We start from the raw sequence: 24938 nt of genomic DNA on the forward strand, positions 1-24938 counted from the left end.
CTGGAAAATGACACGTGGAACTACCGACCTCTTAGCCTCATGTCAGTGTCAAGGAAGATAATGGAGCAGATCCTTATGGAAGCAATGCTAAGGCATATGGAAGAGAAGGATGTGATGGGATAACCAGCATGGCTTCACCAATGACAGGACTTGCCTGGCCAACATAGTAGCCTTCTGTAATGGTGTAACTGCATCAATGGAAAAAGGAACAGCTACTGATGTAATCTATCTGGACTTTGACACGGTCCCCCACAACATCCTTCTCTCCTAATCGAAAAGGTACAGATTTGATGGGTGGACCGTTCAATGGACAAGGAACTGGTTTGAGATCATACCTAAAGAGTGGTGGTCAATGGCTCAATGTCCAGATGGAGATTGGTGACAAGTCATATACCTCAGGGATCAGCACTGGGACTGGTGCTCTTTAATGTCTTTACCAATTATATAAACACTGGGATTGAGTGCACCCTCTGCAAGTTTGTGGATGACACCAGGCTGCGTGGTGCATTTGATACATCTAAAGGATGTGATGCCATCCAGAAAGACCTAGGCACGCTTGAGTAGTTGGCCTTTGTGAACTTCATGAGGTTCAACAAATCCAAGTGCAATGTGTGACGCATGTGTGGTGGCAACCCCTGCTATCAAAACAGGCTGAGAGATGTAAGGATGGAGCATAGCCCTGTTGAAAAGGACCTGTGGGTACTGGTGGATGGCAAGCTGGCTGTGAGCCAGCGATGTGCCCTTGCAGCCCAAAAAAACCAACCAGATCCTGGGCTGCATCAAAAGAGTCATGGTCAGCAGGGTGAGGGAGGTGATCCTCTATGCTCATGGGACCTCTCCTGGAGTACTGCATCCAGATATGGAGTCTTCCGTACAGGAGAGATGTGGACCTGTTGGAACACATCCAGAAGGGTGCCACAAAAATGATTCAAGGGTGGAACACCTCTCATATGGGGACAGGCTGAGAGAGCTGGGGCTGTTCAGCCTGGAGAAGAAAAGGCTCCGGGAAGATCTGAGAGCAGCCTTTCAGTTGCTGAAGGGGGGCTATAAGAAAGATGGGGACATACTCTTTAGCAGGACAAGGAGAAATGGTTTCAAACTAAAACATGGAAGATTTAAATTTGGTAAAAGAAGTCTTTTTTTATGTTAAGGGCAGTGAGGCACTGGAACAGGTTGCCCAGAGGGGTGGTGAATGCCCTATCCTGGGAGACATTCAAGGTCAGGCTGGATGGGGCTCTGACCAACCTAATCTAACTAGTAGTTGTCCCGGTTCATTGCAAGGGAGTTGGACAAGATGACCTTTAAAGCTCCCTTCCAACTCAAATGATTCCATGATTCTATGATTCTAAAAGTAATTTATTTGAGACTGATAGGAATATTCTGAAGAGAAATGTCAAGACCAGCAAGGGTGAATGCAGCTATTACTAGCAGATAGTATTAAGTGGTTTACTACATGCAATATTAGTGACATTTTGGTGAGAGCAAGATCACAAAAGAACTGCAGGAAGATCTGAAAGTCTGGAAATACTACCTTACATTGCGAAGCCAGAGGTGTTAGAATCTTTTTCAATTAATGGAAAGGTATTCCAGTTTATGGAATGACTCAAGCACAGCATGCATATTAGGCTGGACAGAGATTTTCCGAATGACAGTACGTTTTTGCCTCGTTTTATAAAATAGTTCATTAGCAATTCAGTCTGTGAGAGCCCCCAAAAATTCCAAGTAGATTGAAACAAGCACCTTCTTGCAGTAAGTTTAGTTAGCTACAAAAGCAGCTTGCATTCTTGGTGAATTCTACATCATTCAGAATGTGTAAAACAAGACTTGAATGTCCTTCAAAAAGTAAAGGGTAATTCAAGCAGGAGGAATGGGTTTGATGCAGTAGTTACAAGGTGACGTTCTGTGCCATGTGTTATTCAGAAGATCTGATTAGATGGTAATGGGTCTCGCTGGCCTTAAAAAATCTATGAATCTGCCAGTAAATTTTACAAGCATTTTTCATCATCTAATACCTCCTTCCCATTTAATTCTCATCTATTTGAAGCAGAGTAGACTTTTCAATATCACAAGCTTTTGTCTTTAGTTCGAACAGCATTTAGGTAGATTTAACTATGATTAAAAATGCAGAATTATTGTTAACTTGCCAATCCCAGAGGAAATTTGAACTCTGAAATCAAAAAATATTTGCTAAGCCGTATTCTACAAAGCTTAAAAACTTGATTTTTTAGTTTATTTCTAGTTATTATCTTTTTTCAGCGCCTGTGTTGCATTTTATTCAAGAATGTTTTCTTAGTTGTCATAAGCTATGAATTGCTGCATTCTGGCTTGGCAGCTGATAATACTGTCTTTATCATTCAAAAAACTGAGGCAAGGCAAGTTTGAAATAATGTTATATGAATGTTACAGTAAATCAGTTTGAAGCTCTGACATTTTGGTTGGCTTTTATAAATCTGTAAGAGGTAAATTTTTCCACTGCATTCAACACTTCTCAAATACTAAGTGATGTCATTAATGAAAACCAAAAATAAAGTGTTTCAAATCATAAATTCTAACGATTCCTGCACTTTCTGGTTCATGGACTTCTTAAGGATATTTTATCACTGTTACGTCTGTAAATATCAGTGGTTGATTTTAGTTCCTGGTTTTAGATGTGTGCTCTTTAGAAAAGATACAAGAGATAGGTTGGGGTAAAAGACCCTGTTATTATCTGTGCTCCTTATCAAAGCAGACACGATTTCAAAATGTTTCAAAAACCATCAATGAATTTGTGCCTGGCACCCACCTTTTTTAGTAGGAGAATATGCTCTTTCTCAGGAAAGAAAGACTGAAAATATCTGACTGAGAATCATTTGGATTTGGGGTGTGGTTAGCTTTTTTCTGGCTGTGCCTCTGAGGGGCATTTTAATTCTCTATTGTTTACTGCTTAGGAGAGCTGAATTCTGTTTCCGTGGGTGGGAATATTCTTTTCATATGGAAGCGTTTGCCATTTGTTGATCCTAAAAAATCAAGTGTCCTACATTAGCGCACAGAGCTCCGTGTTAACATGTTAAATATGCAGCTTGGAAGTACAAGTTACTTTAAGCCTTATTCCTAGAACTGTTCTCTATTTCACTGAAGCTCAAGGAAATAATGAAGTAAATAGGAAAAAAAAAAAAGAGTTTAGTTTGTGTTCTGTAAGGAAGTTGGAGATGGAAATATGTTTGCCAGTGGAAAAGTGTGAAAGTTAACCGTGATTCTGTCCAATGTTTTTCCTTTCTGGAATTTGATGATGAAGAATTAGATAGGCTCACAAGCTGGAAATGTGGGGAGATTTCTAACCAAATATGTAACAATTCAGAATGTCTCAGCAGCAGTTCATTTAATTCCTGGAAAACAAACTGTAATAGCATCAGCATTAAGAACTGGATAAAAAACAAACTGTTCAGTAGCTGAGCACTCCAGCAAGACCATTTGTAAGCTACTCCTGATGGGAAGGGCACAGGTTAAAAGGATTAAGATTTGCCTTACAGCTTTCAAGTAGTTTCCTACATGAAGTCATACGATATTTCTAATATGATTCTTTAGGGATTAGTACATCCTCAGCTATTCAGAGCTTTCATTGATGGTTTGGAATCAAGTTTGAAATCACAGCTCACTTGAAAGGCATACAAAACAGAGCTGATGTAAATACTGCTGGGTTGATGAGAACAAACTGATCATCTGGGCAAGGCCTTATTTTTAGAAGCCCCCTTTTTCTTTTTTTTCCACTTCTTAAAATGAGCTCAACTTGATCCAAGGTGACCTTACGTGATGTCTGCTTTAAGAAAGAGAGGAATTTCCTTCTGCATGTGCATCTTTCTTCATTGCTCATGGAGACATCCCACAGGACTAGCTTAGAGTAGGTACCAGATGTACAGGCCACTGAAAACAGATGAGAAGAACTTCAGCTCAAGAGAATTTTCATAGTTCTTTTGGTTGAGTTGGACTTCTGGAAGTCACAGTGTCTTACCTTCTTCCCCAAGCAGGACTATTTTCAAGGCTAGATCAGGTTGCTCAGGGCCTCGTCCAGTTTGAGTTGTGAAGATATCTGAGGTACTATCCTCACCAAACAATTTTATGCTTCCTCAGTTTCCTTAATGGTAACAGTTACCTGAGAGGAGCTGAGGAGCTTCTTTTTGTCTGTAAGGAGAAATAAAGAGTAAGGAATCTACGTTACCTTTCTTAATACTTTAGCTGGTACGTCTTCTGCTGGAATCATCATCCTTTGTGATTAATTTGGCCCAAAAATAGCTTTATCTGACCAAGTGCATTGGGAGCTTCCTAGAGATGTATTTTAGGGACACAAAACGAATCTGTTAGCAAGGACAAAGTGGGCACCTAAATATGAGCAGCAGTTTATTCAAATTCTCCACCCAAAGAGCCAGAAAGCCTAATTAAGAACTATTATCCATCAGGGCCACTCTGTCCAAGGCTCTTGGCTATTTGCAGCACCCGTGACAGAGCACATTCTCAATCACCATATAGCACTTGGAAGTCCACCAAAGAAAATCGGCACTTTTCCTGTTGCTTAGCTGGCTAAACTGGATTCTAAAACAGTTCAGTTCTATTGACTGTGTTAAATGTGGGCAATGACCTTCTGGGACAGCAGAACTTTTGTAGTGGTGGCTGGTGTTTTTTAAGAAAGCTAAAGTAAAGAAACAGCTGAAAGCAAGGAGGCTCAGACTCTGGTCTCCAGAATCCTGAGGGATTGTGGATTGCTCCTGAAACTTCATCTACAACAGGGAGGAGAACAAGTTTATTGTCAAGGGGCTTGATTATCCATCTGTTGTTGGTAGGGATCAACCATGTGTTAGAAAAGGTGTATGGATATTAAAATTGTAAGCAGTAGAAAGCCATTGATGTGGCATTGTGGAGAGGAATAAAAGTTTAGTAGCTTGGTTTCCCAAAGGCTAGATTCTCCATCTCTACAAACAGAGACACAAAGGTTTGAAGCACTGGCCTTTTCAGCTTTCTTGGATTCCCTCAGGATGTGTAATGTGCAAATACATCATTGGCTGGAAGCTGCTGGGAGTAAGCTACAGAAGTAAATAGATACGACACTGAAAAACCAAAACAGTTTCTATATTTGAGGAAAGAATTTATTGTGAAGAATTGACAACTTGAGCGGTCTGGTTGGACTAGTGTTCCTGAGTTCCACTCTACCTTGCTGGCCAACATGGACTGTAGTCATGGGTCAAGACAAGAGCTGGAGAGTGATCTGTAGTCTGTAGCTTTTCAGAAATGCATACATTTCAAAGAACCACAGGGCTGGCAAGAAGTCCCCAAGAGATCCTCTAAACAACATCCTTCTTTTCAACACCATCTCACGAAGGCCTGTGTTGTTTCTGTCACATTGGTTTATGCTGTTTTTGAAGGGTTACTGTGATGGAAACTCAGTGTGGACCAACCTTGTAACATACATTATTTTCTTTATCTCTTCCTCCTTTGTAAAGTTATTAAGTAATGCAAAGTTTCAATTTCTTATAAAGTCATATAGTTTAGCTGCGCATCTTAAATAGATATAGTTGTAAGAGTGCCAATACTTTTAAGATAATTACAGTACAGAAATTCTCATTAAAATTCATGATTGAGTCTGGACCTTGAGTGTCATTTTCATGTTAATCTAACCAGAGGGATTTTGCAAATCTGGTCATCCGTCTCTCCCTCTACAGGCAGAATGTGGCAACCACCAAGCTGGTTCCAGGTTTCCTGCAATTGGCCTGGTGTGTCTTAAGGCATAAATAAATAAGTAAATAAATAAATAAATGTGAGAGATGTATATGAACAGCACAGGAAAGGTGAATATTCATCCTCTGTAATACTGTTTTATAGATGATGCTTCATTATATTATAAAGAGTAACTTCACCTTTTCTTATGCAGTTGAAGGCTCAGGATGTCAGCACCGAGAGGGCAGACACCAAACAAGAGAACTTCTCTAGGCAGCGCATATTTGAAAGGAGAATAACAGCACCACAAGATGTTCTGGAAACCAGAATCAAACATAAATTTAAAAAGGATGGATTATTGCAAGGGAGAAAGTCCCAGCAAGGGCTGTTGAACACAGTGGTAGGAATGCAACTTCTCTTTCAAAAAAGCCCTTAAGCAGCAGATGGCTGGGTGGGTAAGCTGAAGGAACTGGCTTTGGTTCTCCTATTCCTTCTCACAGCATTGGCTGCTACCAGAGGCAGAATAGCAGGCTAGTTGAAACTTTGCTCTTTTTTCCCAGTTGACTCTTCTTGTGTTCTAAGTAGTGCTAGCCTGCATGTAGGTGAAATACTGCTGAGTAGTCTGGCTAGTCATACACAGCACTCTGTATAGTCTCAGGCCTTTTAGATGCAGGTCTGTGCTGGATGTTATTTAGGGTGTTAGCATAATCTTATGAGGAGTGGCTGAGGGAGCTGGGATTGTTCAGTCTGGAGAAGAGGAGGCTCAGAAGACACCTTATTGCACTCTACAACTTCCTGAAGGGAGGCTGTGATGAGAAGGGGTTCGGCCTCTTCTCCCAGGCAACAAACAGGACCCGAGGAAATGGCCACAAGTTGTACCAGAGGAGGTTTAGATTAGACATAAGGAAAAACTTTTTCTCTCAGGGAGTGATCAGCCACTGGAATGGCCTACCCAGGGAGGTGGTGGAGTTGCCATCCCTGGCAGTGTTCAAGAGGAGTCTGGATGAGGAACTTCAAGATATAGTTTAGTAGCTTAGTGATAGCAATGGTAATGGGAGGACAGTTGGACTAGATGATCTTGTAGGCCCTTTCCAACCTTGTGATTCTATGATTCTCTGATGCTGTGATTCATATAGTTGTACTGCAGCCTTTCCCCTGAGTCTTGTCTCCATACAGTACAAACCTGAGACTCTCCTTCCACAGCCAGGTGTCTTTAGGCTCAAGGTGCAGCTGCTAGCCCAAGCTGAGGGGCAGGTTGAGGCAGATGAGGAGGAGAAGGGGAGAGGGATGATGATGTATCTGGGGCAGTGCTGTATGGATTATTAGGCCTGCAACTTTGCAGTCTGACTGCTTTCAAATGAAAGCATTTTTTAGTTTGTTCCAGGTTTAAGCCAGAGATAAACAGGAAATTAATGATACCAGTGGCCATTATTGACTCCTTGCTTATTATTTCTGTTCTGTGCTTTAAAAATGTTAACCTAACCTGCATGCAGATGAGACAGCGCACAGCAGACCTTCAGAATTACTGGGACTCTGAAATAAGCTGCATGGTTTTGAAATACTAAAAACATTGTTAGTATCTTTCCATTTGTGTTTCAGAGCAGAATTAAAGACCCCCATACATGATACAGATGTCACCGAAAGCAGGCTGCACACTGTTGTTTTTCTTGTACTCAGACCCTACCTGGTGCATCTCACAGACTAACTCAGGCCATTTGTCACAGTGATGGACCCCCTGGAGACACTGGGCAGCCCTGCACCAGCTGCAGTTTGTACCTTCCTCATTTGTACGATTTTCAGACAAGCCATAGTGCATAATCCTTTTGTCATCTGTTCTCAGCCTGCATACAGCATGCTACAGTAAAATGGCAGTCACAGATCTCTAAAATCCTGTGGCAAAACTTAGGTTAATTCCTGGGGTGTCTTTTTTTCCCATAGAAAAGGTATGGGAGGCTCCAAAGCTGTGGCCGCTGCCATCCTTGAGAGCTGGGTCTGCACCAGCATTGCTCTCCAACTTATAGCTGATGGGAGCAGGAAGGAGAGTGGCTTTGACAGGGCTGCTCCAGCTCTCACAGTGCCAGGGATGGAGAACCACAGGCTGGGTATCTCAGGACTTTGAAGGGATCATCACATGTCCTGTGTTGTGCAAATGTCTTTTGCCTTCTCTTCCTTGTAGATTCTCTTTTGATCAGACAAGTAAGTTCCAGGAAACCCATTAATTGTCATACAATTCTGAGACATGTTTCTTGTGAATGTTATCTTGACGCCGTTAAAAACTATTTCTCTCAGTACAATCAACCTAGTGTCAACTTCATGTTACTCTTCCTTGCCCCAAGGCATGACTTCAGGTTTCTGATAGCCAGCAGGTGAAACGGGGCTATGTGTGGGACTTGTATGCGTATCTCTGACTCTCACGTCCCTCTGTCAGAAATCCTAAGGGTTTATCTAAGAGAAGAAACTCCGCTGTAATAACCTAATGAGGCTGTGCGTTCCTGTGGAAGCCAGCAGGACCCCACTCTGGAGCAGCTGTGCTGTGGCTCTGTCTCCCCCAGCTGTGAGCTCCTTCCTGTCTGTGGCCTGGGCTCCTGCTCATAGCTCCCTTCCCAGGCTCTCTGCATCATCTGCTTTCCTTCTGCTCTTCCTTCTGCATCAGCAAGTCATGCAAAGGAAAACCTGCATTACTGTTCTGGGGTTCTGTTTAACTTTGATTCAGTGGGGAGAAAGTAGAGCATCCTTCCTGCAGAAGAGAAATAGGGCAGCCTTCAATGCACATCCCCTTCGTGGATAGTGTCATTCCAGGCATTGGCTTCTTTTCTTGTTTTCTCTGGCCTTCTTGGTTTGTAGTGCATTTTAAGTTTACTGACACATGAAGAAGTGTGATTGTTCTTTCACTGTTCAAGAAAAGGATGTTTGGTTGCTCCATTCACAGATTGCTTCTAAGGCACTCTGGGTGCTTCTTTTAATTCCATTTAAGCCTTGGACTCTTGGTACACAGCACAAGACAGAATCTAATTACTGAAATAATTATTATTGCCTTCTGTGCTACACTGTGGTTTTTAAAACCCTGAGCCACATTTGGAGTCCCAGCTCTGGTCCCTGCTGGCATCAGTGGGCAGTGATTGCAGTCTGTCAGCCCAGGAACAATGTGGCTGCACATAGCTGCAATGAGTTATTCATTTAAAATTGTCCTGGTGTATTTTTGACCCTGAAAAAATATATGACAGCAGAAAGCTTTCCACTCTTCCGTCAGTGCATTGTGATTTCTGTGGCTGCTTCTTTGAGAAGATGGTATTTTTTTTCCACCTCTTCTGAGGAATCTGGTACCACCTGAGCTTGAGGTTGGGCTACACAGGACTAATGAGACCTGCCTTTTTTTCTTCTGTGATACTCCTTGTAGGAGTGGGAAATACAGAGTGTTCAAGGAATCATTGCTCATGATTATTCTACAAAAACTATTTTGAAACTACCGATTTTAAAGAGAGAAAAAATCACCCCCTTTTCTTTTTTCTATCAGATGTCTGGCAGTTTAGAAGTGAGGATGTAAAAGTAAGATACATATTAGACAAATGTTAAAAGTTCTTCTTTCAGACATCATTTATAGGCAGTACCTTTAGTTCTAGCTCGAGTGAGTACTCATTACCATTCTTTTAGTCAGTAGAGAGAACTATGAGGGCTGCTCTGAAAGTACTGCCTTCTATTTCATTATGTTGGCCCATGACATCAGAGGCAGATGTTGGTGGTATGACAGTAGAGGTTGAACCTTCCCACCAGCATTCCATTGCATGTTGTTGCCGTGTGACAGATTGCAGCAGAGGGAGAGTCAACAAAATGGTCTCCAGCATGGAAGGGCGTGGAAGCAAAGGTATGCCACTGAATTCCTCCACGTGGAAAAAATTGCATGCACTGACATTCATCAACACTTTCTGCACGTTTATAGAGACCAAGCAGTGGATGTGAGCACAGTGAGGCAGTGGGTGGTGCATATCAACACTGGTGACATGAAAAACAAGCCACATTCCAGATGGCCATGCACAGCTGCCACACCATGAAGTGAAGAGTCTCGATCAGCTCATCAGCACAAATTGGCAGATTACAACCAGTGCTTCAGTGCTTTGGAAACAACTATGGCAACACTGGAATATCACAAAGTTTGCTCCAGGTGGGTCCCACAAATGCTCACACAGGAACAGAAGGAGCACCGTATGCAAGTCTGTCAGGATCTATTGAACCAATATGAGGCCGAAGGTAACAGTTTCCTGGATCACACCATTAATGGTGGTGAGACGTGGTGTCATCTGTACGAGCCAGATTCAAAACAGCAGTCTGTGTCGTGGCAATGTGAATTCCCTATCAAAGAAAAAGGTCAAGACGCAGCCCTCAGCAGGAGCTTGTTTTGTAGCAGTGTTTTGTAGCTGAGAGTTTGCTCTATCAAACAACATTATTGTGCTCTTTGTATCTGTTGTAATTTCCATGAAAATAAATAGTTTGTCTCCTGAAAGATTTTAAATTATGTGTCAGTTAGTATATGTATTTGCTGTGTTTGAAGATGTGTTCAATATATGTATTTGAGAGGAAACAAATTTGTTACTCGTATCTCCTCTTTTCCAATGGAACCTGAATGTTTTGAACTTTCCTACATTCTCAGCCTTAGTGGTTAAATTAGAATAGCGAACATTTTAATTGATTATAAAAGTGTATTAGTAGAGTAATCAAAAGGTCAAGCAAGAAGGTGAGGATAGAGATCCAAATCCATCATGTCTTGATTTAACGTCCAAGGATCTGTCAAATTGGAATCTGGTTATGAAAAGTTGGATTTGGGGAGCATGTCGTTCTCCTGTGTAAGGCGGGTATAGCAATGTGGTGATTAAGATTTTTTGAGGGACCGTACTATAGCTTTCTCTATTAAACTAATTACAGTCATTTAGAAATAATCTTGCATAGTTTACATAACTTGTTCTAGGCTGCTACCAACCCTCATCACTGGCTCTTTTGCCCTGCTGCATCAGACTGTAGATGGTTTTTGAGTGCCACACCAATAAACAGCTTTACAAGAGGGTATTTGCCCTGATTTCTTTGACTTAAACTCAAATCCAAGCTTCTTCTATTTATACAACCATAAACACTGCTCAGAGTTTTAGGAGGGTCACACTATATCAGAAGAGTGGCAGGGAGTGTTTGAACTAATAAGCTAAGTTTACTTAGTATTGCATAAAGTCAGTTTTATCAAATTATCCACATTTGTTGCATCATATATAAAATATTTGGAGCTGCTCACGCAATTTCAGCAAAAGCTGCAATGAGCAACATTAGCATATAATTTAAAATGAGGCCTTGGACATTTTTACTCCCTAATGATAAAAAAAATACGTATCGATTCTTGATTTGTGCAATCATATGATTGCAATGGAGATAATCAGATTGTCTCTGGAGGAGGATTTCAAAGGTGCACTCACAGCTCAGCAGCCAGGGGTGGCAGGATATGCGAGTGCCATCTTCTGCTTCTGGCAAGTTTCACCATTACAGTTTTCTGTTTTACATGGGGCTTTCCCCCAGGTAGATTCCATTTGAATAAATGAAGTAAAACAAAATGACAAATTAGTAAGAAAAGAATGGTATATCCAGCATGTGTGGCACAGAGAAAGCAGTACACCTCTCTAAGGCAAATGATATTTTCACTTACTGATGGGATTGAGGTTCTGTCACTGAAAGGAAGCAATCTTACAACTTAAAATTAATTATCAGTATCTCTTAGCGATCTTTTTGAGCTTTGTGACTGATCTTTTTGTATATTTGCATTGTGACAAGTGACTCAGCATGTTTGCACTGTGGTAAAACAGCTTTTCACATCAACTCAAATATACAGGCAGAAAGAATTTTGCTAGAGAGACACATGGACTCTGTGTTTTTCTGATATAAACAGTACTGTGTGGATTAGTCAGAGTCCACATCCAGTTAGGTGATACACTGCAGAGTCTGAGCAGCTGTCAGGATTTTCTGTCCTTCCCACCTTTAAAGCACGAGCATCCTTGAATTTCACCTTTTCTGTAGGGAGCTCTGTGTCTCTTCATGAAATATGAAAGCAGAGATTCTGTAATTGCAGCCAACAGTGTTATAGTGGCTGTCTTCATTGTACTTTAGTTCCTTTTTTGGGGTTAAAATATGTTCTTTCTTTGCAGCTTTGCTGAAAAAATAGTATACGAACGTTATTGTTTAAGAACATAGAAACATTGGTTTCAATTGCTTTTTCTTCTTTCCTGCTGCTTTTTGTTCACAGCCCATAGAACACCACCATCTGCATATCATAATGGGGAGAATTACTAGAACTTTGTTTTAGAAAGGGCACACAACCACAGATCTGAACTACCCTGAACCTTGAGATAAGATCAGAGCTGAACTTTGTTTCAAGTACCTCTCTGTTTTTCTATTAATAATAAACCAGTTACATATACACTGGTTTGTAGATCAGATGAAAGAGATATTTCATCATCAATATCTGGAGCATCTAGGATTTATTAGGAAATAGTTTATATTGGTTTAATTCCATAGTATGCATTAATCAGTAACAGTAGATATAATTATGTTTTGTTGTTGTAGTCACAGTATTCTACCAGCTCTGTCTCACAGTTCTGCATCTAAAATCCACCATCCCCTAAAATGTGTTTGGTTTCAATAGGGTATGACAGTGACAAGACAGTAAAATACATTGCTTATCCTGTGGGTGTGATTGTATAAATACACAGTTGTTTGTGTTGTATAAAATATAACTAACTCATGGTTTGCTTAAAATGTGGCTTCCTTACAGTAGGGGTGGTCATTTTTCTCCTTGACTACTTCATCACCGGGCTATTTGCTAAAAGGCTTTGGTCACCATCTGGACTGAGGTCAGTTCTGCTAAGCCAGGTGCTTTGAATTTAGCATTCCTAGGAGTTAGCAAATTGCTAGAGTCCCTGCAGGAAGTCTGTGACTAAGCATCCAGTTGTGTTTGTGTCCAGGAGAGATTAGTCTTCAAGGGGAAGCTAGATGTTTTTTTCTGAATCTGGTGCCTCCTCTGGGAAAGCAGTCTTAAAGGCTTGTATTAAACTGGGCTGCAAATTTGGCTTCGGTAAAACCTCCATTATATGTGAAATACAAGGAAGCTTCTTAAAGTGATTGAAAATATGAATACATACGGTTACTGCAGAAACACATGCTGAAATAAGCCCGCATACATGGCTCATTCCTCTGGTTCCAGCTCACCACATCAGAGCTTTAACAGATCCCAGGAAGTGCATGTCTCCTCTGAATGCCTGGGGGTCTTTGGAAGTTCGTAGCACAGAGTTTCTCTGTGAAATAAATCTGCTGCTCGGCACTGACAGCAAGCTCCTTGGCTAGGGGAGGGTGCTGTAGAAAGCACATTAACACTTCGAGTTTCTAAGCAAGTCCATAGCATCAACACCATGGAACAGCTATACACTGAGTATGGAAATATATAATAATGCATTAGATTGGAAAAGATGGTTCACATGGGTCCCAGTCTTACAAAGTACTTCACTTAACCCTCATGTGCAATATTTAAAGCCTTATCAGTAAATTACATGCTCAAATTTTAACTGCTTTACTGAGCTGAGGCATAAATAAGTGCATGAAGGCAAATTCTAGAGTAGAGAAATTGTCAATTTTGCAATGACTTTCATCCATCTTAAGTAGTGTTTTAAAGAGAATGCAAAATGTGAAGAGTTTATAAATTCAAAAACCAGTTCTAAAAATACCAGCTTTTTTAAGTAGTCTCTGTGTAACGTAGGTGGTCACATAGCTCATTTTAAAAGAAGCACAAATAAAATAAACTTTATTTAAATATACTGAATGTATTCCTACAATTAATACAGGTATATAATATTAAATTGAGAAGCCCCGCCTAAGTAAGGATCTGCAAATCATTGAGCCAGGGTGGTAAAAAAGCCAGGAGAAGGGGAGACCTTGGAGGAGCATTCCAGTACCTATAGGGGCCTACAGTAAAGCTGGAGGGGGACTCTATCAGAGAGTGTAGTGGCAGGAAAAGGAATGATGTCTTTAAACTACAAGAGGACAGGTTTAGATTAGACACTAGGAAGAAATTCTTCACTATGAGGGCAGCAAGGCCCTGACACAGGCTGCCCAGAGCACTGTGGATGCCACATCCCTGCACCATGTTGGATGGGGCCCTGGGCAGCCTGATCTGCTGTTTGCAGTTTGCTGTGCATATATGCAGGTGCTTTGTGTACATGACAGCAGGATCCAGATCAGTTCTTTCCAGTAAGAAAGATTTGCAGATCATCGGGGACGACTGTCTGAAAGTGTCAGTTCAGTTCTTGGGGACAGTGAAAAGCAGGGAGTTGTGTGCTGTGGGAGGAGAGCCAAACAAAAACGTCGTGGGGAAGTTTGTTGGGAGATGCTGCAGTCACAAAGAATCAAAGAATATCCCGAGCTGGAATGGACCCACAAGGGCCATCGAATCCAATTCGGGGCTCCACACAGCACCACCCAAAATTCAAGCCCAGAATCTGAGCGCTGCTCAAACACTCCCTGAACTCGGGCACTCGGGGCCGTGCCCACTGCCCTGGGCAGCCCGTTCCGTGCCCACCGCCCTCTGGTGCACAACCTGTCCCTAACCCCCACTCACCCCTCCCCTGACGCAGCTCCATGCCGTTCCCTCGGGCCCTGTCGCTGTCACACAGAGCAGAGCTCAGCGCTGCCCCTCCGCTCCCTGTGAGGAGCTGCAGCCGCCACCAGGCCTCCCCTCAGCTCCTCTGCTCTGGGCTGAGCAAACAGGAGTTTGTCGCAGGGGAGTTGAACCTGATGACTTGTAAAGATCCCTTTCAACTCGAACAATTCTGTGATTCTATGGTACATTCATATTTGTATATATGAGTTGTATATATTCACATTGTAGGGAGTTTCAGACTTCTTGTCTCAGGAACAATGAAGCGGGATGAGAAAAAGAACAGGAACAGTCATAGCAGTCTGTATCCTGAGAGATATTCATGGTTTCCATGTGCAAAGGATTCTTCAGCTTGGGAAAAACTGCTGAGGCAAGACATGTTAAAAACACATCACACCATCAATGGCATGAAGAAGATGGACAGAGAAAGGCAGAGTACTGCTGCTGTAGCTCCTAGCATGAGAGCTGTAGTGTACCCACATGATGTGATGGAGCACATAGTGCACTGCCGCAGGAAGATGTGGGGAGCAGAGTTGTAAATAGGTTCAAAGTTTGGATTAGTGAGTCTATGGAGGATCACTTAAGCAGGGGTGGTCAAAACAAAGTGGGCCGCATGAAGATTTCTGAATTTCTGGTGTCTGGAAACATCCAGTCAAGTGGCACAGAGCACTTTTCGCAAATCAGTCTTGATTTAAAACAGGCTCAGTGGGTTGAGGGAGAGCTTCCAACACCTTTTCCTGGTGAATCTTCAACTGTTTTTTTGTTTGTTTGTTTGTTTGTTTTCCCAGTCAAGAGCAGTTCAGGGCATTACTTTAGGAACTGATCTTCCTGTGCTCTATGAGGTAGAACTGCTTACTTTCCCAAGACCTGATTTTACAGGATTCTATTCTGTAAGCATAGATTGAATCTCCAGCTGCCACTATTCCTCCACTGCAATGAGTGAAAGGTTAATATGTTGCAAACATAACTGTGATAATCCTGAGCTGTAATTTAGTCTGTTTAGTGTATCCAGAGGATTAATTCTCCAATGCATTGGGCAAAACAAGAAATAATACACACTTCATATTGTCTCCGTTACACTGCAGTTTCATTTAATTAGCTGCTGAAACAACCAACTGAAGGCTTTCTGTCTGCCTTGTTGTTTGAATCATGAATTTTAAAGACTATTGAGAGAATGACTCAGGAGGTGGAACAGCAGGACTTCTGATGTTATTTATAAGCTCTGTACTGGAAACTATTTCAGTGTCTCCAGCCATGAAACTTGGGCAACTTAGCCTGTAATTTCATCATTTGAGACTAAATGACAGGAGAGCAAATGCTGTCAGTGCACCACTAAACAGCAGTAACATTCTCCATTGTCTCTGCATACTTGAAAAATGGGTAATGAAATGGCATTGTAGCCAGCTATCAACTACAGGTTGTCCCATGAAAGAAGAGGAAACTATGTACACTAAAACACATGTAGGAAGTTTCTACAAAAATTGGGTTTTTTTGTAAGAGAAATAGTTCTGAAGATTGCTAATAACTGAGGTCAGCTCACAGAGCATCAGGCAGCAGCAGCACAAGCAATGAGATGCTCCTTGGGGCTGTGGCACTGGGGATGTAGTCCTCCAGTAAGCCCATGATAAACAGAAGTATAACTGTAATAGTTCTAATGCCTGACCATTGAGAATATGAGATGTTAGTGGGATTTAGAAAGACACAAAACAAAAAGTAGACTAAGAAATGTTATTCCTGTTCAAATCTTTTATCTATATTTTTCTTTGGTGGCTCTTTTCTTTGGTGACACATACCCTTTTGAGGAAAAATCATGCGTCTCCTCACCTCTTCCCTGCGGTTTTGACCTTTCAGAATGTTCAGGACAGCAGTGCTCTGCTTATGGAAAGTGAGAGCCTGTTGATTCTGATACTGCATGGGCATATACATAACCCCATGCCCCCATTTCACAGGGTATGTGGGAGCACGAAAGCTGAGTTAGCTCTCTGGTGTAAGCAGGAGAATGCTTATTTTATACTTTCCTGGTACATAGAAGTTTTTAGCTACATAGAAGACTATGCTGCATCTCTTTGCCTATTTTCTTCTGAGTACTTGGTATAAGGAACATATATGTATGTATTTTATCAAGTCTTCTCTTATTGCCTAGGCACTGTACTTTTTGTACATTCCTGAGTAGTGCCACTGATGATAAAAAGACCTGAGATTGGAGTCCATTTGATAGTCAAGGAGTTTTTGTGTTTCTGAAGGAAAAAAAAAATGGAAAAATAGATGAAAAAAGCAATCTGTTTGTTTTGTAGTCAGGAAAATTAGTGCAGAAGTAAAAATAAAGTTTCAGATGAGATATTTGTATTTACATCTCACTATCAGCAGTTCTTCTTGCAGATTTGACACTAAGATGAAGCTAGAAGATGTAGGCACTTGGAAGATGTCACGTGTACAGGTGAAAGTAATCTTGCAAGGCTCGTCTTTGAGCTTCATGCACTTTTGGAAACACTGAACAAAATATCCTTTGTGGAGGCATTTCTAACTTTGCTGTTAGGAGGTAGTATAGCTTGCTCAACAGGGCACTAGTCTAAGCTGAGATGTTTAGCATTTATTTCTTTCTCAGCTGCTGTGAGAAAATGGATGTGCCATTTCATCTCTACATGCCTCTCTTACCCTGCAGTCCCTCTGGTCTATTTAGAGTGTATGCTCTTCTGAACTGGAGTCTTTTTTTTTTTCCTTTTTTTTTTTTTTTTTTTTTTTTTTTTTGAGAGAGGTAAATATACTGTGTGAAACAGTGGAGTGGCAATTCTGTCATCTTCTCTAGGGATTGCTGTAAAATGAGGTCTAAAAAAGTTACACATTGCTTATACATTGTTGTCATTCATTAGCATATTAACTTCACTATATATGGCAGTGTACATATAGAGATCGTGGGGGTCAGTATCCCAGAGATCCAACTCTAGTACTGAAGACCCAACACGCTCGGGAGACCTGACACAAACAGTAGTATATGAAAGTTTCACTGAATTATTGTGTTACAAGATTCATTTGAAAGCAAAAACAGCTGGGAAGCCATTGGTAGGGCAGCACGGCAGACATGCTTACTACATGACTTACATTGGGCTTCCTTTGGCAATTACATTTATTTGGTGCATAAAACAAAAATGAAAACAAATGTATGGAGCAACGTAATGCAAAACATTTTGCACTGAAAAAATACTTAGTAGATATTACATGCTTTCCGCCTTGAAGATACCTTAGTTTTTATGGGAACTGTCTTTGCTCATAATCAGCAATTAATTTTCGAGTCACTGCACAAATGAGAAATGTTTTTAAAGCTTAAATGTCTGTCCGTAGAGTTCAGTTCCAGTGATGACTAGTTACAGCAAAGTATACCAAGGCAGTAGTGTGCCTGGCTGATTGACAAGAAGCAGTGGTCATAACTGACACGCTCATCATTCATTCTGTGATTCATTCATCCTTCTATCTCGATAGCAGTATCTCATCTAATTAAGTTAGAAAGAAAAAAATGTGGCAGACAGTTTATTAACGTGTGAAAAATTGCTGTGTGATGAAGATATGTTGTAAGACAGGTAAATATTCTACTCACTAGCCAATTAATATTCACAGTGTGCATTTCATGCTGAGATCAGAGCTAGAAAGAATTGACTGTTTTTCAGAATTCCTCAGTGCGTGTGTGTGGGTTTTCATCAAGATACTCTTACACAGCTGATGACTGAAAATACATTGTCACTATCAATTACCAAAGCGGCTGCTTTTACCTGCCTTACGCAGTGCATCAAACTGCTGTAAAATAGCTGGTCATGCAGAGACTCGAGAAGTGAGTTCCAGACATGAAGGAGCAAAAAGAGAATTGAAAAATGTATTTATGGTGTATCTGTTGTAAGAGATGCGTGAATTAGTCAAGGAATTGGCACCAGGGATAGCAGAATCACGCAGGGTGGGTGGGGCTGTAAGGGATCTCATGGGATCATCTGTCCAACCTTTGTGGATAACCTGTGTGAGTGTTCCACCACCGTCACAATGAAAATTAAAAAAAAAAAAAAAAAAAAGTGTTTTCTTGAGTACAGATGTGTTTTAATGTATGCAAATTACCTTTTCTCTTGTCAGGGGGCACTACAAAGGGAGGGGCTCCCTTCCTGCAGGTATACCTATTGATGAGACCCCCCTGAGCCTTCTCTTCTCCAGGCTGAGCACTCCCATCTCTCAGCTTCTTCTCACAGGACAACTGCTCAAGGCACCTTGGCATCTTGGTGGCCTCCACTGCACTCTCTCCAGCACAGAGCTCCATATGGACTCCATATGCACTCTCTCCAGCACAGAGCTCTCCATGGGCTCTACCCAGGGAAGGTTCAGGCTGGACGTTAGGAAATACTACTTCTCTGAAAGGGTGGTCAGGCACTGGAATGGGCTGCCCAGAGAGGTGGTGGAGTCACTGACCCTGGTGGTGTTCAAGGAATGTTTGGATGTTGTGTTGGGGGACATGATTTAGCAAAAACCATTGGTGATGGGTGAATGTTTGGACTGGATGATCCTGTGGGTCTTTTCCAACCTTACTGATTCTATGATTCTATGATTCTATGGATCAGTAGATGCGGTTCCTGAAGATGAGGCCCCTGGTGCAGCAGCACAGAAGGTGGCAAGTGTTATTCCTGCTGCACATGCTAACCACCATCTGGGAGCAGGGCATAGTCACGACAGTAGCTCAGGCATGTCTCAAACAGAACTAATGGAAAGGTTTGCAATGGTAGCAGCAGCAGGTTTTTATGTTTGGTTATTGCTTCTGGAAACGGTGACATAATTCACATTAATAAAGTGAAAAGAAATTGACTGCTTTGGTGTAGGTTTACACCATTGCCCTGTTTTTCTCACAGCTTTGTGATGGTGAATGGAGCTGTGAAGAAGCACTTGCACTTGATGGCAAAGCTTGGAAGGTGACTAGTCTCAAAGGACAGTGCAGCACTTGGGGAAAGGAGAAGGAGTAAACTGGATTTATGTTTGAGGGACTGGCTGAGCAGCGTGTAGCAGGCCTGCAACACCTGGCAACGATACGTTTCCTAGAAGTGGTGTCTGATCACAGGACACCTGCTTGCTGTGCCAAGGGGACCCCTGCGATTAATGATTTTGCCAGCTCAGATGACACCAGCATCACCCCAAGCCCCTCAGTGCAATCTGAATTTTCACCAGGCATCTGGTCACAGAAGTGGTTGTATGTTTTTAAAAGAACTGCCTTCAAGATGTAAGTTGGAAAAGCTCTGCTACTCTGCTCTGTAACCTGAGGAGAAAATCAGTTTCACCAGCAGCTTGCTCAGTGCTCACTAATAGGTCACATATAAGGAAATGATGTCAGGAGTTGGGAGCAGAAGAACAAAAAGGCAAAACCCCCACAACACAGAAGCCCAAAAGCCCAGACTGAGAAGTCAGAGGCATTAGCTGAGTGTTTGTGAGCATTTCCCACCAATGGCAGGTGAGCGAGGCAGTGCCCTGCTGCCTCAAGGAGATCCCAGCTGAGTGTGCCTTAGGCCCCTAAGCAAACACGTGGTCCAACCCAAGAGCAGACTGTTGGCCTCAGCATTTACCCAGACATGAGATGTTTCTTCTGAGGCTCTTGGGGAATCACAAATGGCCCTAAGTGGCAGCCTTTAGACAGCTGAAATGCACCACTCTGCTAAACAGGGATTCCTGCCATTCTGTAATGGAGTTATGAATTATCTATGTAGTATCTTACTGAAACTGCGTTCAGTTATTTTCAGGTTTTGATTTCCAGTATTTTTGTTGCATTTGAATAAGTACAGTATTTGGCAGCTGCTTTTAACATTCCCTATTTTCATGCCATAACATTTACTACATCCAGCTAAAAGCAGTTTCTCACTAAATTCCTTATTGGCCAGCAGTGTTCCTCATGTGATTTGCATCACTGTAAATGTGAACAGACTGAAAAAGGCCAATTAAAGAGGGTTGTTTGGCAAACATTCCCTTTTTCTTTATGGGTGTTCTTGCTCTGCAATCTGGAACAGAAGGAAAGCAGAAAAGAGCATAAAATGTAACAGTGAAGCATGGAGCCCATCACTGGTTTTTCTGTTTGTGAATTGGTTCCACCTGGAAATCAGAGTTATATACCTAATGTATACCTGTGTAACACCTCACATCTGAGGATTTTTAAGTACTTAATTAGACCATTCAACACTCTTGTGAAGTGTTGCTATCCACTTTGTAGGTAGTTGGCATGGAGATGGGTAAATAATTTATTGGCACATCTATGAGACAGCCACTCACCTGTTTTACTTGACTGCTAGCTTACGTAGCTTGCAAAAATAAACTTTCATTTGTTACTATATGCATCTGCTGTTCCTCAGGGAGATTATACCATCTAAATAATAACAATAAAACTCTCCAGTGGGGGGAAAAAAAAAGAAGAAAAAAAAAACCAGCACAAAATAGTTGGTAATTAGTGCTTTAAAATTTGTATGTAAGTGAATTCTTCTGTATTCTCACTACCTTTCAGACTTCTGGAAGTGACAAATTTGGCTACTGGCCAGATTTTGCTTGAGAAGGGTTAATCATACAATGTCTCTGTTGGACCCACTAAGGTCAGCCAATCTACATTGAAATCTTACTGTCCAAAGTAGTATGCAGAATTCTCTCCCTTTCACCTAAATTCTGTGGGATAGCTGTTTATATTTAAAGTTGTTTCTTTTTCTGTTCATATATTAGAGAAAGAGCTGTGGGATCCCACTGACTTTATTTAGGTAATCCAACATGACTTCTGTCTGAACAGCCTCTCAGAATTTCCCTCTTCACAGTCATCTGCACAGGTTGACCTCAGTCCAGGACATGTGCTGGTGAAGGGGCAATATTCAGCATCTTCCCACAGCCTGGCGACCTCTGAAAGCCATAAATATCTTCTGGCAACTAACATCAATATAGAGTCTCATATTTGGAGAAGGAGATGTGAAAATTGCTTACAGTCATATCTGTGTCCCAGGGTGTTCCATGCCTAGAGGCTTATGCTGGATACTCTGCTGTACGCTTCTCTTGTACTCAAAGCCAAGAATACAGATTTTCACGTTTGTTTCTAATTACATAGGATGAAACTGCTTTCTTTGGGTCTTTTCATTAGTCTCATAAGATGTTTACAGGTCACTGACTTCAATAATAGCCTAAGACTTTAAAGAATCAGCATGGCCAGATCAGGAACCCTTCAATATTTTCTCTATTCACACGCTTTGTAACAAATCCTTCTGCATGAGTTTTTGCACAGTAATTGCTTGGTGTCAAAGTTACATCATCTTATTTTTATATCAATTTAGAGAAACAGATATTTCAGCATTTTGCAGAGTTAAACATTACAAAGTAAACATGTTTATACTTGTTCCATTCACAGAGAAAAAAAACCACCAATCTCTAAGTTCATAATTACTATGATTAGCCTACTACAAATTCCAGGCTACACGTTTTTTTCTGTGATTCTCATTAAAATGTTCAAAAATTGTAATGGATTTGCCTCAGTGACTTAACTTGTAATGCATCTGTAGGGCAGAATTCCATCAGTTAAAGAATTTATCATAGCTCAATTACTTCATGATTGCATATATTTAAAATAATTCAGAATAAAATTTAAAAAGTGAATATGAGTTGACATAAATTGGATGTTGCAATTACTGGAACATAATTCAGAACCTGTAACAAACCCACTGACTTCGGCAGGACTGCGTTGATTCAAGTCAATGGTAAATAAGTAAGTTTCTTGGGCAAGAAGAGCCTCTTAAATGAAATCACAAAACCATGTAAGCAGATGGTGCAGCCTTTGGTCTTTCTGCATATTGTGTCTTATGAAGGGATCTTCATATCAGATGGAAAAAAAGACTTGTTTTCCTTCTCTCTAAAAGACTGGTGAAACAAGCAGTCTAGATTAGTTCCCATTACAACAGTAATTACACAGCAAGAGCTGGACTGTGTCCTGGATGACTATGTGAGTGATCAAAAGATATGTATTATAGGAATGTACAGTTGTGTTGTGAGAAATCTTTCTTTCATTCACATCAAAGGCTTCATGCATCTCAGTGAAAAAAAAAATCATTATAGCAAGTCTTATGAATGCATGTGAATTTATCATCATCACCTGATGCTGATTTTCCACTGCTTGTAAGTAAAGATATGAAATATTTATTTATTTATTATTTATAATCAAACAGTCCTGATTTTTTTTTGTATATTACTTGATATAGTAGGAGTAATTTCAGTCTGTGTTTCTGACTGTGGACCATAGCTCTTACTCTTGTACTCATATCAAGACTTGTTTTCTCAGCTCTGTGACCATCCAAGGAAAAGAGGCTTTTGTGCTATCAACTTCCTACACAGAGAGCTGCAGGCCTTCTATACCTCAGCATTTTGCAGGGTAAATGAATTGACACCAAGAAATTACAAGCAGGGAATCAATGTGGTGTTGGCAAATACCACATGTACTTATTTTCTAAATTTTGGGTAAAGTTTTCTTATGATGGGAGAGTTGTTTACAGTAATATAAAGCAAATGGAAGCAGATAAAATTGAAAGAAGATGGAAGCTGTGTCTGATTTTGGACTCCTCAATATGTGAGATATGGACATACTGGACAGAGTCCAACAGGGCCTTGAAGATGCTGCAGGGCCTGGAGCTCCTCTCCTGTGAGAAGAGGAATTGAGAGCTGGGCCTGTTCAGCATGGAGAAGAGGGGGCCCTGAGGGACCTCAGATGGGAAATGTTAAGAAGACAGAGCCAGGCTCTATTCAGTGGTGCCCAGTGCCAGGACAAGAGGCCGTGGACACAAACTGGAGCACAGGAGGTCCTTCTGAGCACCAGGCAGCACTGGCACAGGTTGCCCAGAGGCCCTGAGGTCTCCTCCTTGGGGCTTGGGCTGTGCTCTGGGTGTTCCTGCTGGAGCAGGGGTGGGTCAGATGGCTCAGAGGGTCCTGCCAGCCTCAGCCATCCTGGGGTTCTGGGATAAAACCAGAAAGAAGAGGCAGAGATAGTGAACTCAAAGTGAATTAATAGCAAGGAGAAAGGTTGTCAGAGTGAGTCAGTGGATGCTGGACTGCGTGGAGGAGGGCCAGAAAGAGAAGTCAGAAACACCACAGCAATGTCTTTGCTGCAATGTCTGTTGGACAGCAGCTTCTTCCGCTTCTCTTGATTTCATTCTTCTTTGAGGCCTTGAGTGACTCTTCACCAGCAATATTTGTACTCCCTGAACCCACACTGCTTGAGGAAGCTCAGACCTTTATGTGTCCCAGAGGGAACCATTTGTTCCTGACTAGGGAGAGCCGTAGCTTTCATCACCCAACTTGTGTCTGCCCCTGGGTGACAGGGACTCTTGACAGGCACTGTGATGTAGCGTGCTGGGTTATCTCAGGTGATCTGGAAAACTGCTCTGAAACAGCACATCATTGTGGTGAACTGAGACTCGTAATCAGAAGCAAAAAGTATTTCTGCACACAGGTAACAGCAAGAAAAGGACTCATAACTAAACAATTACTAATCAACAGAGTAGGCATAAATATTAATACGAGGTCTCATGACTAAGGAATTCTGTGGAATTAAGATCTGAAGGAAGTGCTGCTGTGTTTGGGTTATTGTATGGATTTTCCTGATTGGACTCTGGTAGTCTCAGATGGAAATGGATGCACACCATTACAGGGGAAATGAATCTCTCCAGGGAAGTGCAGCTTTCTCCTGGTGTGAAGTTTTGCCTCCACATGTAGACTCAGGTCAGTTAACATAAACCTACAAACGACACATGCCATGGCTCTGTGCAGTTATTATATGGAACTTTATACAGTAGTATGTGGATTTAATAATAAGCAGTGCAGGAATGGATTCAAGTTTTATTGTCCGCTTTAAATATTTTTATTCCTATAATGGAATATTGCCCATTTTTCTCGGTAGGTGCCAGCTTGCGTGATGACCTCAGTAAATACTTCTGGTTTCATCATTCTCAAGGGGACACGATGACAGTTCAGGATCCAAACCAGATGAATCTCTGTGCTGCTGTTTGGACTGTGGTCTCCTATATAATTGCTGACATGGAGGAGATGCTGCCAAGGTAATAAAGCATTAAGAGAGAAGATTTCTGTTCATCAGTAAAGACTGTGAGTCCCCTAATACATGTGGTCTACAGCTGTGGGAAATTCCTTTTTTCACCCTGATTTTGCACGTTATTTTGTCTGTTTTCCTCAAAGCATATACTGTCTTACACATTCCTGGTTCTTTTTGCTGTTATAACGTTTTCCACTTGTGATTTTCACTTCAAGTTTCCTGAGTACTTTAAAAATTTCTGATGAAACTATGGTATCTCTTTGGTACGGTGAAGTAATCATTTGTATGCAAACTTATCCTTTGCAGCAGGAAAAATACAACAAAATAAATCTGTTGCATCAGAATAACGATTGTGTTGAGTACATATTTATGGGTTTATTTTCTGTCTTTCAATCTGTGTATTCAAATGATGTGCAATTAACAAAACAATCTTTTCTTCTTACACTTTTAAGGTAGTAATGTGCTTTTCAGTTGTGGAACCAATTCATCTCAGCTGTTTTAATG

General features: G+C 41.3%; 1 protein-coding gene across 4 annotated transcripts in view; it reads left to right on the forward strand.

The window, feature by feature from the left end:
• CPQ (carboxypeptidase Q) overlaps positions 1 to 24781 on the forward strand; it is a 163765-nt gene extending 138984 nt beyond the window's left edge. For 2 of the 4 annotated variants that reach the window (XM_025147113.3, NM_001277421.2), the window contains one exon: positions 24285 to 24781. In XM_025147113.3, coding sequence (XP_025002881.2) covers positions 24285 to 24445 — 161 coding nt within the window. In that variant the 3' untranslated portion in view covers positions 24446 to 24781. Of the gene's footprint in view, positions 1 to 9622; positions 9840 to 24284 lie in introns of those variants that run through there. The other 2 variants (XM_046920523.1, XM_046920516.1) reach the window with 1 other exon arrangement.
• The last annotated feature ends 157 nt before the right edge of the window (positions 24782 to 24938 follow it).

Source organism: Gallus gallus, chromosome 2 (assembly GCF_016699485.2).
Source record: "Gallus gallus isolate bGalGal1 chromosome 2, bGalGal1.mat.broiler.GRCg7b, whole genome shotgun sequence".
Taxonomy (NCBI): Eukaryota; Metazoa; Chordata; class Aves; order Galliformes; family Phasianidae; genus Gallus; species Gallus gallus.